The 16,510-nt window shown below is 43.3% G+C and overlaps 2 protein-coding genes across 2 annotated transcripts in view; one reads left to right on the top strand and one right to left on the bottom strand.

The window, feature by feature from the left end:
• The first annotated feature begins 448 nt into the window (after nucleotides 1-448).
• Nucleotides 449-5,436, top strand: LOC125301745 (protein disulfide isomerase Creld1). The gene is made up of 6 exons (XM_048254461.1): nucleotides 449-1,041; nucleotides 2,456-2,637; nucleotides 2,736-2,819; nucleotides 3,178-3,273; nucleotides 3,959-4,099; nucleotides 4,527-5,436. The coding sequence occupies exons 2-6, from the start codon at nucleotides 2,469-2,471 to the stop codon at nucleotides 4,745-4,747; spliced, it is 711 nt and encodes a 236-aa protein (XP_048110418.1). The 5' UTR covers nucleotides 449-1,041; nucleotides 2,456-2,468; the 3' UTR covers nucleotides 4,748-5,436.
• A 694-nt stretch (nucleotides 5,437-6,130) lies between these two features.
• Nucleotides 6,131-16,510, bottom strand: part of erc2 (ELKS/RAB6-interacting/CAST family member 2) — a 51,185-nt gene continuing 40,805 nt past the window's right edge. Inside the window, exons 17-22 of the mRNA XM_048254522.1 lie at nucleotides 16,200-16,360; nucleotides 15,577-15,724; nucleotides 12,562-13,374; nucleotides 11,370-11,435; nucleotides 11,026-11,225; nucleotides 6,131-10,768 (exon numbers count right to left, since the gene is read on the bottom strand). Coding sequence (XP_048110479.1) covers nucleotides 11,409-11,435; nucleotides 12,562-13,374; nucleotides 15,577-15,724; nucleotides 16,200-16,360 — 1,149 coding nt within the window. The 3' untranslated portion in view covers nucleotides 6,131-10,768; nucleotides 11,026-11,225; nucleotides 11,370-11,408. The remainder of the gene's footprint in view (nucleotides 10,769-11,025; nucleotides 11,226-11,369; nucleotides 11,436-12,561; nucleotides 13,375-15,576; nucleotides 15,725-16,199; nucleotides 16,361-16,510) is intronic.

Raw genomic sequence — 16,510 nt, 5'->3', positions numbered from 1 at the left:
CGGACGCGCCCTGGTGGTACTGAGCCGCACGGCTCTGGAGCGGGCCGAGGAGTGGACCTGGCAGGGCTGGACAGGGCCTCGCGCCGGGAGGTTTGGAGACAAAGACTCAGACGGGGACGCAGCTCCTCCGTCACCTGCCTTACCGCCCACAGACGTGTTCGCTGCTGCTTTGGGCTGCCTGCTGGAGGACCACCAGAGAGGCTGTGCGTCGAGAATCTTCTCCTTGGTGCAGTTTGACTCTCACAGCCCCTTCCCCCCAGGGGGAGGAGACCCCGGCCTGCCACTCCTGTTCCGGGGCCTGAGTTTGTACAGCCTGCCTGCAGAAAGTCAACCTTTTCTGGATTCTCTCATGGGGCTTGGTGGGGTATCTGCGAGACCCAGGGGGAGGTGGCTGTCCAGGACACTAACAAACTCTGGTGAGGCAGTGCCTCTCCAGCCCTGAGTTTTTCCTCATTTAAACATGATGGCTGTCATGACGATGCCATCGCCACAGACCTGTATCACAGCACTGTATCACAGCACTTATTATGTCTGTACACAACACAATATGTTGTATAATTTGGAACCTCTTAAAATGTAAAGTGTGTTTGGTTCCGTCCAGATTTATTTGGTCCTGCTTATGATTCTTTGTCAATTGGCATTATCAAGCCCACGTTTCTGTTATAAAATGAATTTATTGATGAAGTATGTAAATGTTGGAAATTTTTATTTTTGCATAAGAAACAGCCTTCACTTGGACAGTTGCAGGAATTTGTATTCATCTGACGACCTAATTTTTTGACCAGCGGCGAGTTAGAAACTGCTTGCATATCATGTGTGCTATGTTTAGAAATATAAAAAAGCTATCAGTAAGTGGTACTCAAGATGGCATGTCATTGGCCGTCACAACACTCCAGTGAGTGAGCGGAAGAGCACAACCAATCCGAGCGCTTGTTTGAGTTGACCAAGCTATAGATGACACTCCCCCACGCAGTTGGGAGCACGAAACGGAAGCACAAGACAAGCAATAAGATATTTCTATGAGACCTTTAATGGATAGAGGTAAACAATCATTTTATGTATTTGAGTCATTTTGGCATGTCATTCTACTGTTCGATTAACCAGTGTTTGTTGAGGGCCATGTGCAATTCTAGCAGTTGTGATTCATACACCCGAAATAAAAGTGCTATTTTTGCCTTGTCACCGGTAACATTTTACGCACGTTTAAACGAACAGTTCCTACGTCTACGGGTTATCGGTTTGGTGAAGGCTTGTAATAATGATGTATAATAATATATAGTGACAGTATATGCACCCTGAAACTAGCCTTCAACTCGTCAAACAGTTCGTTGATTAGAAGGGATACTGACATGACTGTGGGAAGCAGGTGAAACACAGTGTAACAGAGTATTTTTGTGAGTGTCGTTACGAATAATAAATAATGGGAGTGAAAATAAAACAAGTGTGCTGTCACAATCTGTTTCACTCTCTTTTTGTTTGTTGTTTTAAAATAATCTCTCCTGTACATGTCCTTTCAACAAACCTCTTTACAGATGCATGTTGTGTTACACAGTAGATGTCCACTACAAGTGGTTTAGTCACAAACTTGGCTAAGTTAGGTAAGTGGTGAGCCTCCACAAAGAAGAGCGCTAAGGCTTCATGCTAACAAAACGATAATAGGGCTCTAGTTTTGGGAGTTATACCACTGAGTCTTAATTAACCTACTCAGGTTTATGACCTGATACTTGATATAGATATAAGTCTAACCAGATCTCATCTTTGTGTGTGTGTGTGTGCAGGGATGTAGTGGTAAAATAAGAGCTGGGTAAACTATGAATTCTGTGATCACGGTGAGGTGAACTACGTGTTTGATGATGGTGGAGGTTATTGTCCAATGTTTATAACAATACCAATGGTATTAAATGGTTCCTAGAGTGTTTATGAGTGTACATATTGTGAATGTGGATAATACAGTATACTTTTTGAATGTTAAAAGTTGCCATTACTGAATAAACTTTTGACAGGTGGATAAACTCTAATAAGAGGTGGATGAACTTTATTTCTGAAATTTCAAAAGTGGATAAACTGCATTTAGCCTCCACTACATCCCTGTGTGTGTGAGAGAGAGTGTGTTTAAATAGGGTACATAGATCCTTCTGGTTAAAATGTGTTACATTTTCACTCTACCCATCTGATAGATATACTGTAGGTATAAGTCTAACCTGATCTTGTATTTGTGTGTGTGTGCTTGTGTTTTTGTTTTTAATACCTAGAACTTTCTAATTGAAATGTATTACATTTGCACTCAGTACAACGATTGTTTTGCAACAGAGACCCCTTATGGGTTGGGGCATATTTCTACATCCATAGCTGAGTTTTGAATATTGGATTTCCACAACAATAGCCCCTACACATCTCCCTGTATATTTATGGAAGGCAGTGTGACATGGTTCTTTTTGCGTTGTTTCCATCGTAGCTTTCATTGAGTGATGCTGCCACTGTGGAAGTCCACCCTGTCTGCCATCCTGTGCCTGTCTCTCCCATGGCTCGTCTTGCTCCAACAATGTTCCGACTCATGCAGAGCCTGCGGTGGGCCTGACAACCACACATGCCTTGCGTGTAAAGATGGCTGGAGCCTCCATGATCGCCACTGTGTGGGTGAGTGAACAGGAGCTCAAGAGTAAAGAGGAAGTGAGGTCATGTCAGTCTGAACCTATATTACAGTCTTTGGTGTTCCTCCCTGTTGGACTTTGCAGATGTTGATGAGTGTGACACCAAGCTGACCGGTTGCCCGTCGAACACCTACTGCTTTAACACTGAGGGCTCATTCGAGTGCAGAGGTGAGAACACAGATATTAGGGATGCACGTCTGAGATCGCAAGCAGTGACGTCTTTTTTTCACTGTGCATAATTTAGAGTGGAATATGAAACAACTGCGCACACAGGGTATAATGCACCAGACATGCAGACTCTTTGGGACATTCATTGTATTTGGTACATTCAGACTGTTTGGGACATGTCGGGGCTTGTGTGGAAAACATAGTGATGCAGTGTATTAAGAACTGAGAGTAATGTGATGCCACCAGTACACCAGTGAAATTGCTGCCTTGACAACGCCACGTCATAGCTTCAGTACTCTATTGTGCGCCCTAAAGTTGCTTTTGTTCTCCTAATGTTTTTCTTTCTGTATCTCTATAGGATGTGATCCTGCATGTGCAGCGTGTATGGGCAGTGGACCAGCTCGTTGTAAGAAATGTGCCAATGGATACACGATGACTGGCGCAAAATGTGTTGGTATGAGCTCAGCTACTTTGGCCAGCAGTTTCAATCACAGTGTTTTATTTCGCTACTCACATCACAGCACAGGTTAATGTCAATGTAAATGTGAAATGTTACACGTAGGACCCAGCTGTGGCGCAACTAGCTGGGGCACCTGCACCGTACGCCGGCGACCCGGTTTCGATTCCCGCCCCGTGGTCCTTTCCGGATCCCACCCCGACTCTCTCTATTAAAGGCATAAAAAGCCCCAAAAAAATATACTTTAAAAAAAAAATGTTACACGTAAATCAGATTTATAGGCCAAGTATACTTGCGTATGCTCTGCATTTATCCCATCCTTGAATTAGTGAACACACAGAGCACACAGTGAACACACAGTGAGGTGAAGCACACACTAAGCAGGAGCAGTGAGCTGCCTTGCTACAGTGGCGCTCGGGGAGCAGTGAGGGGTTAGGTGCTTTGCTCAAGAGCACTTCAGCCGTGGATATGGGCATGGGAGAGCAGTGCTCAACCACTTCCCCCGCCCACATTTTTCCTACTGGTCGGGGATTGAACGGCAACCCTTCGGTTCCAAGCCTGAAGCCCTAGCCAGTCGGCCACGGCTGCTCATATTAGGTTATGATATATAGGTTACATTTACAGTAAAAAAAATTAATGGGTTTGGTATATGCCTAAATAACCAAAGTTATCTCTCCTCTAGATGTGGACGAGTGCAGTGAGAATGAACTGATGTGCCCTGGCCTGGATGAGTTCTGTATGAACAAGGAGGGCTCGTTCTACTGCCAGTGTGCTAAAGGGTTCCGTAGGGAAGATGGCGTCTGTAAAGCCATTCAGACATCTGGTGAGGAACACGGACACATCCCTCTCCTCATCTGTTTCTCTCTGCATTCAGACCTGGAGTGTTTTTCAAGTATGTAGATAGTCACAGAGGTGAAAAAGTCTAGCTTCAGAAAGTCCCACCATGTATTGGTTAAGGTCAGGTTATACTTTTACACCTTCAGTTTAGTGCCAAACCTGGGTAAGTTAACACACAGTAAGTGGTAAACCTTCGAAAAGAAGAGCTTTTCCGACTTTGTTTTGTAAGCCATGGGATTCTCCTATTAGGAGATTTACCACTTCTGAAGGGCTAACTTTGTCACTAAACCACATTGTATGGATGGCACCGCTAATGCAACAGTCTTATAGCTTTCCTGCATACATTATGCTCAGGCACATAGAGTACATTCCCAAAAACGTAATGACTTCTCGTCTTTCCTATGTGATTGAAGCTGCTCATGAGAAGGGCTTGTTTGATGACATCCAGGAAGAGGAAATAGAGGTCCTCCAGCAGATGTTCTTCGGTGTGATCCTCTGTGCTCTGGGCACGCTGGCGGCCAAGGGGGACATGGTCTTCACCTCCATCTTCATGGGGGCGGTGGCCGCCATGGCAGGGTTCTGGTTCTCAGACAGAGGCGATCAACTGCTGGACTCCATGTTGAGAGGACGCTAATATTGTCTGGACATAGTCACATACACACACAAACATACAGATCAACATACAGTATGCACAAAAGTACACACATACCTATTATTTATGGGGTTTTACTGGGACTGAGTGTGTCCAACACTCTGTATTGCCTGTCCTGAGGTTATGAATGGCTCTACAGTACTATAAATGGGCATGATTGATCCAGAGAGGGTTGAAGCGGAAATTAATTATGTTGCTCTATTTTGTTAGTTATCAAAGATCTTTGATTGAGCCTTTGTTAAGTCCTGCCTTCCTATGTTACTGCTGCTAGGTTAGCCAAACAAACAATGGCTGTGTGGGCTCAATTCCCATAGAAGCAATGGAAGCCTGTTGACTCGGTAACCGTAATTTTGAGTCTGGAATATTTGAGGGTCAATTATTCTCCCCTTGACAGGTTCTCAAATAACCTACATTTATGTGAGTCGCCTTGAGCATATCTATGGGAATTTCCCTCACGGGATCAAAAGAGTATATATACTTATACTTTTGTACCACCACACCCAGACCAGATTTGTGTGCAGGCTTTGAAGATTAGCCCCTTTGTGTAGTTGGAAAGGCACGATGCTGACCATAACTAATTGATTCACCTCATTATTTCCCTTATTTGTTTCATGCTCACATGGAATTTGAACAAGTTTAAATCAACTGCAATAAAAACAATTGCTTATTAATGCCTATGTATTTACTCAAACATTTGCAAACAAAACGCTATTCTAATGTTCATTACTGACCCAATAGTAGAGGAAATATTTACACACTTTACTTATGCATTACTTCCCCATGTCATCTTCCAGATAATGTTCCAAATATCTGTTCTGTGAGCCTGTTCGGAGGCAGCTGTCTCCCAGGCACTTGGCCGGTCGGACAGACTGGTGAGCACAAACAGGTGGCCACTGACGGCTACAGTTTCAAGTTCTCTCTGCTCCTCTGTTTGTAGTTCTGGGTCATTCTCAACTTTTAAAGTCTGTGGGAAATTGTTAATATTGTTTCTCTGATATAACACACGGTTTGTTAAAGCCACAATTAAATCATTATTAATTAGTAAATGAATAATTACCGGTAGTAAATAGTTTATGCATGTTTTGAATAACAATCAGCTTGGAGAAGGGTTTATGTGGTAATTAAATGTGTAATGACAGTATAAAAACTACAAACCCCTTTTCATGAAAAAACATGGTAGAATAATAACAAATTCTGACTTTAATACAAGCACATTATAAAATTGAGAGTCAAAATAAATGTAATGTCCTCTGTTAAAAATCTGATACAGTATACAAGAACTATCTCTTTTGGTAGGCTACTTCCAGCATCCAATGCCAATATATTTTCTGTAGTCATTAAACTTACACAACGACAAACACTTACTTCAGAAAGAAATTCACCTTTATTGAATGGATATAAACAAGCTGGCCAACACTCAGTAATATTCTGATAGAACACATACAATAACAACCACCAGGGGGGAGGGGGTGGATCAGAGCTAGGTGTCCCTGGAGACAGCCTCATTGGATTTACAAACACCAAACATGACAAACAGTACCCATGCTGAATAATATCAGTCAAACTTGCCCTCTATCAGTTTCTCCTGATGGAGAGTCTCAGCTCACCCTTAACTCTCTCTCAGTCCCAGACCAGCAGATACCGTCACACTGGTGTGACGAGAATGTTGTGAAATTGAACATTCTAAAGAATATCTGGGTTTATTTTTAGAACCTTACATTGTTGCAGAACAGAATCTTCTGTTAGAATGTTCAAAACTTTTTTGATGTATCTATCTATCTAAAACTCCCCTGCTGAAGGGTTAATGTTCAGTTCACCCACACACAAATACACCCACCCACCTGACGGCAACTCACCGCACACACACCCTCACAAACACATGCACCGACCCGACCCGACCCGACCGCACCTCACCACACACACAGCCTCACAAACACATGCACCGTCGACTCATTTCTCAACTCGCTGAACAACACCTCAGAGACATGCAAACTCACTTTCATAAAAAACAAATGCACAGGCTGTCCACCTACAGGGATACGACAGGGGAGAGAGGACACACCACTCTCAAACACATCACACCAGTACAATGCGGATGCATTTATCGTATGAGGACTGATGCACCATGGGACTTTAACCCCACGTTCACACAAGTGATCATTCAGCATGCTGGACACTCACATTAAACTCAGATCTAAATCATTACTGTACAACGCAAAAACATTTACATATACAAATATTACAATCTCAAACGTACATATTCAAATGCTTAAACCATAGAAATAACAAAATAGAAAAACACAAATATATAAACAAATTGTCTTTTAAAAAAGTGAAAACAAAAAAAGAAAACATGTTTCTGGCATTGGTCACAGTGTTTTGCTTCATCCAGAGGTTTGCATTTTTGACATCATTAAAGAAAAACAAAAAAGCGACTGGGCAAGAGAGCCAAACATGTACAGGAAGAGTCATACGTTTCTTTGATATACTTTTTTCTTACCACCAGGCCTTTTGTGCGACATGAAGTTTGTCATCCCATGGCTGAGAATTTGTAGATTTACCGAGCCACTGAATAAAGGCCCCACCTTTTCATGATATGGTGTACTATTATACCATACTCTGCATAGAGGCCAAGACAGTATTCTCAAATTGTTGTTCACACTATTAGTTGGCACAATAAGTAAAAATGATCATGCAACAGCACTTTTTTATTTTCTTTCGTCAACCATGTACACTATATAATAATCTCAGAGCAGAAGACTGCCCTGCTACTTCAAGTATTCAGTGGTAAAGGACCTGAACAGGGAGGATAGAAAAACAAAAACAAATCTATCCCCCTTCAGTTAAAGTGAAAGGTCTGGACTTCCTCTGTCTTGCATTGTGTAATCTGCAGACATGCTACTGACTTCTGACTACTGACCAACACAGAATCACAAACAGAAAACAAATGACACTAGCCAGAGGGTCCACCCACAGCGTTCTTTGACAGTCAATTTGACAGACATATTCGGAATTACACACATCAACCTGACAGAGAACAAGGGACTTGAACAGTGAACAGAGGACTCCTACGACGGCCACAACACCAGTGAACATGGAAGAGTAACCCTCCCTCCCTTTGGAAGGGTTTGGGAGAAGAAGCACTAACAGTCTAATAATCCACTTTTTTTCCCTTATTGTTTTACCATGGAATGAGTTTTCTGGTGTCCTATTCTAAAACACCCAGACAGACATGGTCCACACGAAACCTCACAACAGCAGAGAGGAACAGCAGAGGGACAACAGCAAGCAAACAAACAAAGACAAAGTCAAACAGAGAAAACCAGTAGGCAATGTCTTAGTGACTGAGGTGTTTAGACTTCCACTTTAACAGTATCGATGATAGTCCTCACTCACCAGTGCATGATTGGGTTGACGGCTCTGCTGCACTTTTCTTATTTCTGCTACTACTGCATCACATATTTGTCATAAAATCTTGGCAATGACTAATTGCATTGCAACCCAAGCAACTGGGCATTGGGGATAAACGTGAAATAGTGAGTTTTGAATTAACCAAGCCATTAATGCAGGACTAAGACTGACCTACTGGAGGCAGACATAAGCAACTTTAGCTCTTTGTTTGGGCCAAGTGCTGAATGTTGCAACCTTATTTGTTGTTGCCTATTAAATGTACCAGTACTGCAGAATGTTTGTCCAAAATGACAATTAAGAAAATCCAATTAAATCCAATTAACACTCGGAAACCACTATAATAATCCTATGTTTGAGATCAACTAAATCTCAAGGAACAGCAGCTAAGGCTTATGAGCAGAACTCTGATATATCTCTGCTGCCAGATGAGGGAACTTTCTCTTCTAAGCCACTTCATACTCAGAGTAAGATCTCTGAGAGTTAATGATGAGTGAAGAAATAAAACTCTCACTCACACACACACTCACTCAGTCTCTGACAAACACCAGTCTTGACAGTAGGAGAGATTAAAATACTGAGGGCCACACTGAAAAGGGGAAAAAGTAGTTCTCTTCGCATTCTAATTATTTTTAAAGTCACTATTTTCTCAGCACGTAAAGACACATTTTAAATATATCTATTTTTTTAATATATATATTTATCTATGTATATTTATATATGTGTGTATATATAATGTCTCGAGGCACAGGCCACCAAGTTCAAGGGGACACCAAGGAGTCACAGAGATAGGGCAGGGGTCAGTGCAACAGCTCGGGGATGAGCTGAACCAAATGGATGAGAGGCCAAGGGATTTGGTCATCCGGTACTGCTGTGGGGACTGATTGACCCTCACTACAGACTAAAAGGGCACCGACTCCACGAGCTACAGATTCCCACACACACACAAACCACATCTCATAGAACAGATAGGTCATCTGAGGCGAGCTGACCATGAACGATTAGAACAGATACCCAAATCTAAGAACGCGGTTCCCAACACATTTGCCTGTGCTGTAGATTTAGGAACCAGTAGATGGTTTGTAGGACTTGAGATTACTTCATCATTGTTTGTTTTGATTGTTTTTATCTGTTAGTACACTTCTGCTGCCCCAGGATCACGTTGAGGATCCAAAAAGACAGCTGCTTTTTTCTGTTCAAAACAGTCTTGTTTGACCAGAGAGGACTGGGCAGGAGAGGCCGAAGCTAGAAGCTCACTCACCAAACAGCTCAAGTGTTGCTTGTCGGCGAGATCACCTGTTGTTTTTCGGGTTTTATTGTTTCAGATCACATTAGGTTTGTCGTCATGACTGCTGGATCTGAAGCCTTCATGAGCAGGAGCACCAGCTGAAGCACCATTAGAAATATACCCTGGAAGAGGGAGCATAGGCGCAGGATCTGCATAGGCGCAGGATCTTCTCTAGGAGACCAACCAGAACACGCTCTGAAAAGGAGAATGCTCAGAACTCCAGAAATGTCCACAGCTGACCAGTATGATTCAATACTGTTTTTTTTATGATAAATGTCACACACACACACACACACACACACACACACACACACACAGAGAAACACACACACCACACACTCACAGAAACACATACAAACACACTCACTAAATGAAATTGTTCTGATTTGTACTCTCAAAGGTAACTGAAAGGTAACAGCACTAACCCCTCAGAAGACTGCATAGAGGTGGGCTGCTTCAGAATGCTGAACTGAGGTAACAACATGTATGGGCCAGACCACAGCTGTGCACACTAGGCCCTACTCTCTCTCACGTCACCAGAGGGCAGGGAGGCTTCGCTGCCAGTAAGGCCGTACTGATGGGGGGTGTACAGGAGGAAGCCACCAGGGGGCAGAGTTCCTCTGAATTCTACTTCCCTGATATGTAACAAAAGATGTGCTGTGGGGTGAGAGTTATAAAGGCAAGGTAAACAAATGTTTCTGTGTAAAGTTGGCAGGCTACCGCATTTCACCAAAAATATCGATCCAATTACAATTATACAAATCAAAACAAAATCAAGAAATAAATGAATACATAGGTAAATCTTGGCAGCAGAAATTGCAAAGATGGAAGGAGAGAGACAGAGGCAGTTGGTCCAGACAACAGCTGTGTGTGGGGCTAAACAAAGGCAGGGGACTGTGACCATGTGGGCGGGGAGAACATTAGCTTGGCAGATCAGTGTCAGAGAGAGGGGCGGAGCCAGGCAGATGTGAACAGGATGATAGGTCAATCACGTGAGCTGGGCAGAATCAGGCAGATGTGAACAGGACAATAGGCCAGTCACGTGAGCTGGGCGGAACCAGGCAGATGTTAGAGTAGGTGCAAGAGCAGCCAGACAGTAGTTGATAGGTAATCTGATCACAGTTATCTCAAGAACTTGAGGGATAAGATCTTCATGGAGGTGACTGCTGATCCAGCACAATGCATTGTCTAGGTGGATGAGGAGATTCCTTCCCACTGGCATACAACATCAGGTGGTGGATACGTATCCATGTGTCAAGGTCCATACCCCAGTCCTGCCTCAGTTTTAATCATCCTGCCCCAATCATCTGTGAACAACACAGAATGGAGGACAACTAGTTACCAGTGCATACTGTACATGAAGAGCATAGAAGCCCAATGTTTGGAAACTCACAACAATCAAATCAATCAAATTTGTTGGCTGTAGAGAAACTGCATAGCATTTTCCACAAGAAGCAGCAAACAGAAACAGCACAAATCAGTATGCTGAAGAGAGTCAGACATCAACAGTTATTTATTTGAACTGGATTCATTGAATGTCCTTTTTAATAAGCGGAGATTTTACCTGCTCAGTTGTGTATCACTTCGCTTGGCCCTCCCACTTGCATGACTCTGCCCCTTCCACTGAACTGAGACAAAACGGCAACCTACTCCAGCGAAGGCAACAGATTGAGGGTAAGGTCTGGTCAGATGTCTGGTCAGATGGACAGTGTGTTGTTTCAGCATCATGGCATGGCTGTTCTCCTCCAGTAGTGACTGAATCATCTGCATGGGTTATATGCACGAATCTGAGTTAGTCATATAAAAAAACAGACAGAGAAAGGACTGAAAAAACAATAATTTCCATCGATTGCAAACAAACAAAGATTATATTGCTCATATGAAGGTCATTTCATGCAAATCACTCACCTCAACAAAACAACATAAGAGCTTTGGTTTTGGAAATGGTTATGCCCAAATGCCTTCCTCATCATCCTGACGTGATTAGAGTAGCATACAGCAGATCAATGCGAAGCGAGGTGGACAGAGCAGGGGTGATTCAAAGGGACAGAAGGAAAAAGCCAGACCAGATTAGACCAGTGATCTGAGAGGAAATAAGCGACTTGCAAGCACGAGGATGTCAGAGAAGTGAGATCAGACTCCAGTTAAGAGCACACACACACACACACGCATGCACACAGACACACAGACTCACACACACACACATATATATAGGTCCTCATGAGGGCTTCCTGCTTCTGGAGACAAGATCATCATGCTTTTAGTAATCTCCATAACTTCCAACGTACTACAAACACCTAAAGCAGTTCGCAACCATGTAATATTATGGTTAACAATCATGGTATTGTCACAATGTCATTCATTATTTTAGATAGATAGATAGATAGATAGATAGATAGATAGATAGATACTTTATTGATCCCCAGGGGAAATTCAAGACACACACACGCACACATTCAGTACCCACATTTATTGAAGGTCAACTGAAGGACAACTTAATAAATGTAGGTACTGACTTAACAAATAAAAACAAACTTAACAAATAAAAACTCATGTTAGCTCAGCTGTGCTCTTTTTTATTCTGTACTGTGATTTTTAGCCCAATTTTATTACTTCACAAGGCATCAGGTTGGCACTGAGTATTTCAAAGACATGCTAGTAGTTCAGACACCCTAGTTACGCCTAAATGTAGATCAAAGTCCGTCATGGTTACCCCAGGGTGTATTACAATAGACATCTAGCTCGACAGGAACTGCTCTCACGGTAATTAGCCACTTTGTTTGCACAGCCCAGTTATTAAAGAGGAGAGATTTAAAGGCAAGTAATACTGATGGCAAAAACAGCCGTAAATACACAGTATCACCATGGAGTTCTTTTTATTGCTATTGTTTGCTCTTGTATTGTAGGCTGCATTTATAAAAACTGGCCAGGGACAACGGATGAAGATTAGCACACAAAGTTAACACCATCTTATTCACAGCATTTTGTCTGCCAATTAATGAGCATTGTCACTATCAAACAAACAAACAAACGAACAATCCATCGAACAAACAAATAAACAAATAAATCGTTTTAGAGAGGAGGGAGGAGGGGAACCCACCTGGTCTGCGGAGGGTCGATGTCCAGCGTGGGGGCCGCGTGCCGGGCCGCGGTGGTGTGGTGGTGGGTGACGGGGGTGCTGCTGGCCGTGGGGCTGAGGGTGCTGGGAGTGCTGTTGGGGGTGCTGTTGGGGGTGTTGCTGGGGGTGTTGTTGGGGGTGCTGCTGAGGGTGCTGTTGGGGGTGTTGTTGGGGGTGCTGCTGAGGGTGCTGTTGGGGGTGCTGTTGGGGGTGTTGTTGGGGGTGCTGCTGAGGGTGCTGTTGGGGGTGGTGCTGCTGCTGGGGGTGGTGCTGAGGGGTGCTGCTGCTGGGGGTGCGGGTGTCCAGGGTGGGGGGGCTGCTGCTGGGGCTGAGGAGCATGAGGGTGCTGGGGGTGAGGGGGATGCTGCTGTTGCTGCTGCTGCTGCTGCTGCTGCTGTTGCTGCTGGGGGGGCATGGGGCCGTGCAGGTGTTGGGGGTGTTGGGGGTGCTGCTGCTGGGGGTGGGGCTGCTGGGCCCGGGGGCCATGCTGTTGGTGCTGGGGAGCCGGCTGTGGATGTTGGGGTGCTGAGGGTGCTGGGTATGTTGGGGGTGTTGCGGGTGCTGGGGATGGGGAGGGTACTGGGGCTGTGGTCCCTGGGGGTGTGGGTGCTGCTGTGGGGGCTGGGGGTGCTGGGGGTGAGGGGCGTGGGGGTAGGGGGGCTGGGGAGCATGCTGGAGGTGCTGGGGATGCGCTGGGTAGCCTGGCTGGGGTGTGGGCTGCTGTGGGTGAGGGGGGTGGGTGTGGTAGTGGTCATCCTCATAGTTATCTGCTATCAGCTTCATTCTGCTCTGGGTCTGAGGACACAGACAGATAAACAACGTTTAGTTGTCACTGAGTTGTCACTTATTACCCAAGTTGGTAACACTTTATTTGAAGCTCAAATAGGTCACAGGGTCACAGTCATAAGAATTACATGACACATGTCATGTACATTAATGACACATTATTGATGTTTATGACCGTTGTCATAAAATGTGTCATTCGTTTTTTGGAATGTCAAGTTGACATGGTTTGGGTATCATCATTATGACAACTTGACATTAACCAAGATGACATTATTTGACGGTGTCTTTGTCATAACAATTTGACATTAGCCAAGAAAATGTAAACTGTTTACAATATTGTCATGACAACTTGACATATAACTGTGTTTGGCCTAACATATCTTCTAGGTTTGTGAAGTGATGGGCCTGAACAATTGACTGTCATGACACCATTATAATTGTGTCATGAATACTTTCCTTGGCATTTTGTCATGACAACTTGACATAATTGTTTAATTATTACCTGAACAAGTTTATATAACTGTGTTTGGCCTAGGTTTGTGAAGTGATGGGCCTGAACAATTGGCTGTCATGACACCATTATAAATTGGTCATGAATACTTTTCTTGACCTCAACTACAGTGGTACAGTTTTGACTTGTCATTAAGCTGTCACAAAGAACTATTTGGAAACACCAAAATAGTTTCCTGACAGTGTCATGAATACTTACCTTTGACCTAAATACAGTGAACCATCTGAGATGTTTCCTGAACATGTCATTAAGTGCCATTACACTACCATGTAGGTCCTATTTCTGTACATTTTACATTTCTGGAACATTGAGTCTATTTTAACTATAATGACAACAAATACCATACTCAGTCATGACTTAAAAGAGTTTATTTCAGCAATGAATTTTGCAAAACCATAATACATGGACATGTTACCATGCCAGCTAACCTAACTGTGCATGTGGAACATGCATTAAACTATTCACATACTAGTCTTTAAGCACCATTTCATTGCCATAATTTCTGCAGCTTTTTCAAATCATGCACAAGTCTACCCAACACATTACGATGGCGGATTCCTAACCAGTAGTACCATTCAATCATTTTTAAGTTTTGAGGGACTGAGGGTTTTGATTCCCCCTGAGACACCATATTTAGTTTTTGTATGTCTGCAATGCACGTTCAATATGTTGAGTATATCTAATTTATAATGGTGTCATGACAGCCAATTGTTCTGACTCATCACTTCATAAACCTAGAAGATAAGTCAGGCCAAACACAGTTATATGTCAAGTTGTCATGACAATATCATGCCAAGGAAAGTATTCATGACACAATTATAATGGTGTCACGAAAATCAATTATTCCGGCGCACCACTTCACAAACCTAGAAGATGAGTCAGGCCAAACACAGTTATATGTCAAGTTGTCATGACAATATCATGCCAAACACTTTTTTGTCGGCTAATGTCAAATTGTCATGACAATATTGTAAAAATGTCAAGTTGTTATAATAATGACATCCAAACAATGTCAACTTCACATTCCAAAAACACATTATGACAACATTATACATTATGACAACAGTCATAAACATCAATAATGTGTCATTAATGTGCATGACATGTGTCATGTCATTCTTATGACAGTTACATGTCACCCTTATGTAGACCCCTTCAAATAAAGTGTTACCAAAAAGGTTAGAACAAGCAAGCTAATTGTCTAAACAAATCAGACTCACTTTGTAAACACCAGCAACAACACAGCTGACACTGATTCAAGTTAGCTGTCTTGCTAACTAATGTATTCATCATGTTGTAAAAGCTGTTCTTATATTTACATACAGGGCAGTCCAGTAGACTTTCTGAGAACCCTATACATTAAAAAATAATGATGAAATAGAGTGCAAACAAAGTGTTTTGGATCTACAATGACAAAAACACTATTCTCCCTAAAACAATGAAAGCTGTTATATTAAAGCTGTTATATTCAGGTAAGATTATTGCTGCTTTGTTACATGTAATGGCCTAAAGCCAAAGTAGGTTAAACTGGTGCAAAACCTCCACAGGAGCCCAGGACTCTCCCCGTCATGACCCGAGCACATGCCCTTCTCATGGGGAGAGGGAGGGGGAGAGAGAAGGAGAGAGACGGGGCAGAGAGAGAGTTGGGGAGAGAAAGAGAGAAAGAGAGGGAGGGAGGGGAAATCCTCCCTGCTCAGTACCTGCTGTTTGAGCTGGTGCACCAGCTTGTCCTTCTCCCTCTTCAGAGACAGCACCTCATCCTGCGTCTTCTTCTTGTTGGAAGCGGAGAGTTCCAGAAGGGCAATGTTGGCGTCTTTCTCGCTGATGGCTGCCAGCAGAGCTTGTTGCCTGTAGTGAATGAGCACATGTTCTCACAGCAGTAAAAACATGCCCCGTGTGGACAATAGACAGCATTACATGAACAACATATGGAGGAAAACTATTTACTGACGCCGTAGTACACAGACAGATAATGATGGCATACTACAGAGAAATTACTGCACTTGTATATGTACAATATGCATTCAGTGTTATTGAAATATGTCAGCTTAAGTGACATAACATGTTTGTATGAAGCCAGTGTCCATGTCCAAATGTCCATGCGTCCAACTGCTCCCTGGGCTCCGGATCAAGGACTGCCCACTGCTCTGGATGTGTATGTGTGCTCCTAGTGAGTGTGTGTGTGTGTGTGTGTGTGTGTGTGTGTGTGTGTGTGTGTGTGTGTGTGTGTGTGACAAAATTCCTTTCCGGACAAATAAAGTAACTTAACTTAAACTGTTTAAAGAAACGAAAAGAAAAAGAGCTCAAAGAAAGAGTTGCTCACTTCATCTCCAGGATCTCCTCCAGGTGTTTACGGCGCTCCTGACGCATGTTGGTCAGGTGACCATCGCGCTCAGACAGGGACTGCTGGCTGGAGGACAGGCGCTGCTTGGTGGCATCAAGCTCCTGCCTCGTCTTCTCTAGAACGTTCATCAGTTCCTCCATCTGATACAAATGAGCAGAACGTTGCAAAACTAGTAAGTGAGTATTAAAGTTACTTTAGAGTTTAGAGTAAATGCTCATAGAATGGAAAATCCTTCACTACATTAATATGGAGCTTCTTGAGGAAATCCTGTAGGTACCTGAACAACACTA

The sequence above is a fragment of the Alosa alosa genome, chromosome 10 (genome assembly GCF_017589495.1).
Source record: "Alosa alosa isolate M-15738 ecotype Scorff River chromosome 10, AALO_Geno_1.1, whole genome shotgun sequence".
Classification (NCBI taxonomy): Eukaryota; Metazoa; Chordata; class Actinopteri; order Clupeiformes; family Clupeidae; genus Alosa; species Alosa alosa.
Note: the sequence above shows the minus strand (reverse complement) of the source record. Positions and strands in the feature narration are given on the sequence as shown.

Bases quoted from the DNA above. Each gene is read 5' to 3' on its own strand.
- LOC125301745 (XM_048254461.1), top strand. From the start codon at position 2,469: ATGCTGCCACTGTGGAAGTCCACCCTGTCTGCCATCCTGTGCCTGTCT. The intron at 3,274-3,958 runs GTATGAGCTCAG...TCTCTCCTCTAG, and splicing joins GACTGGCGCAAAATGTGTTG to ATGTGGACGAGTGCAGTGAG. The intron at 4,100-4,526 runs GTGAGGAACACG...ATGTGATTGAAG, and splicing joins TAAAGCCATTCAGACATCTG to CTGCTCATGAGAAGGGCTTG.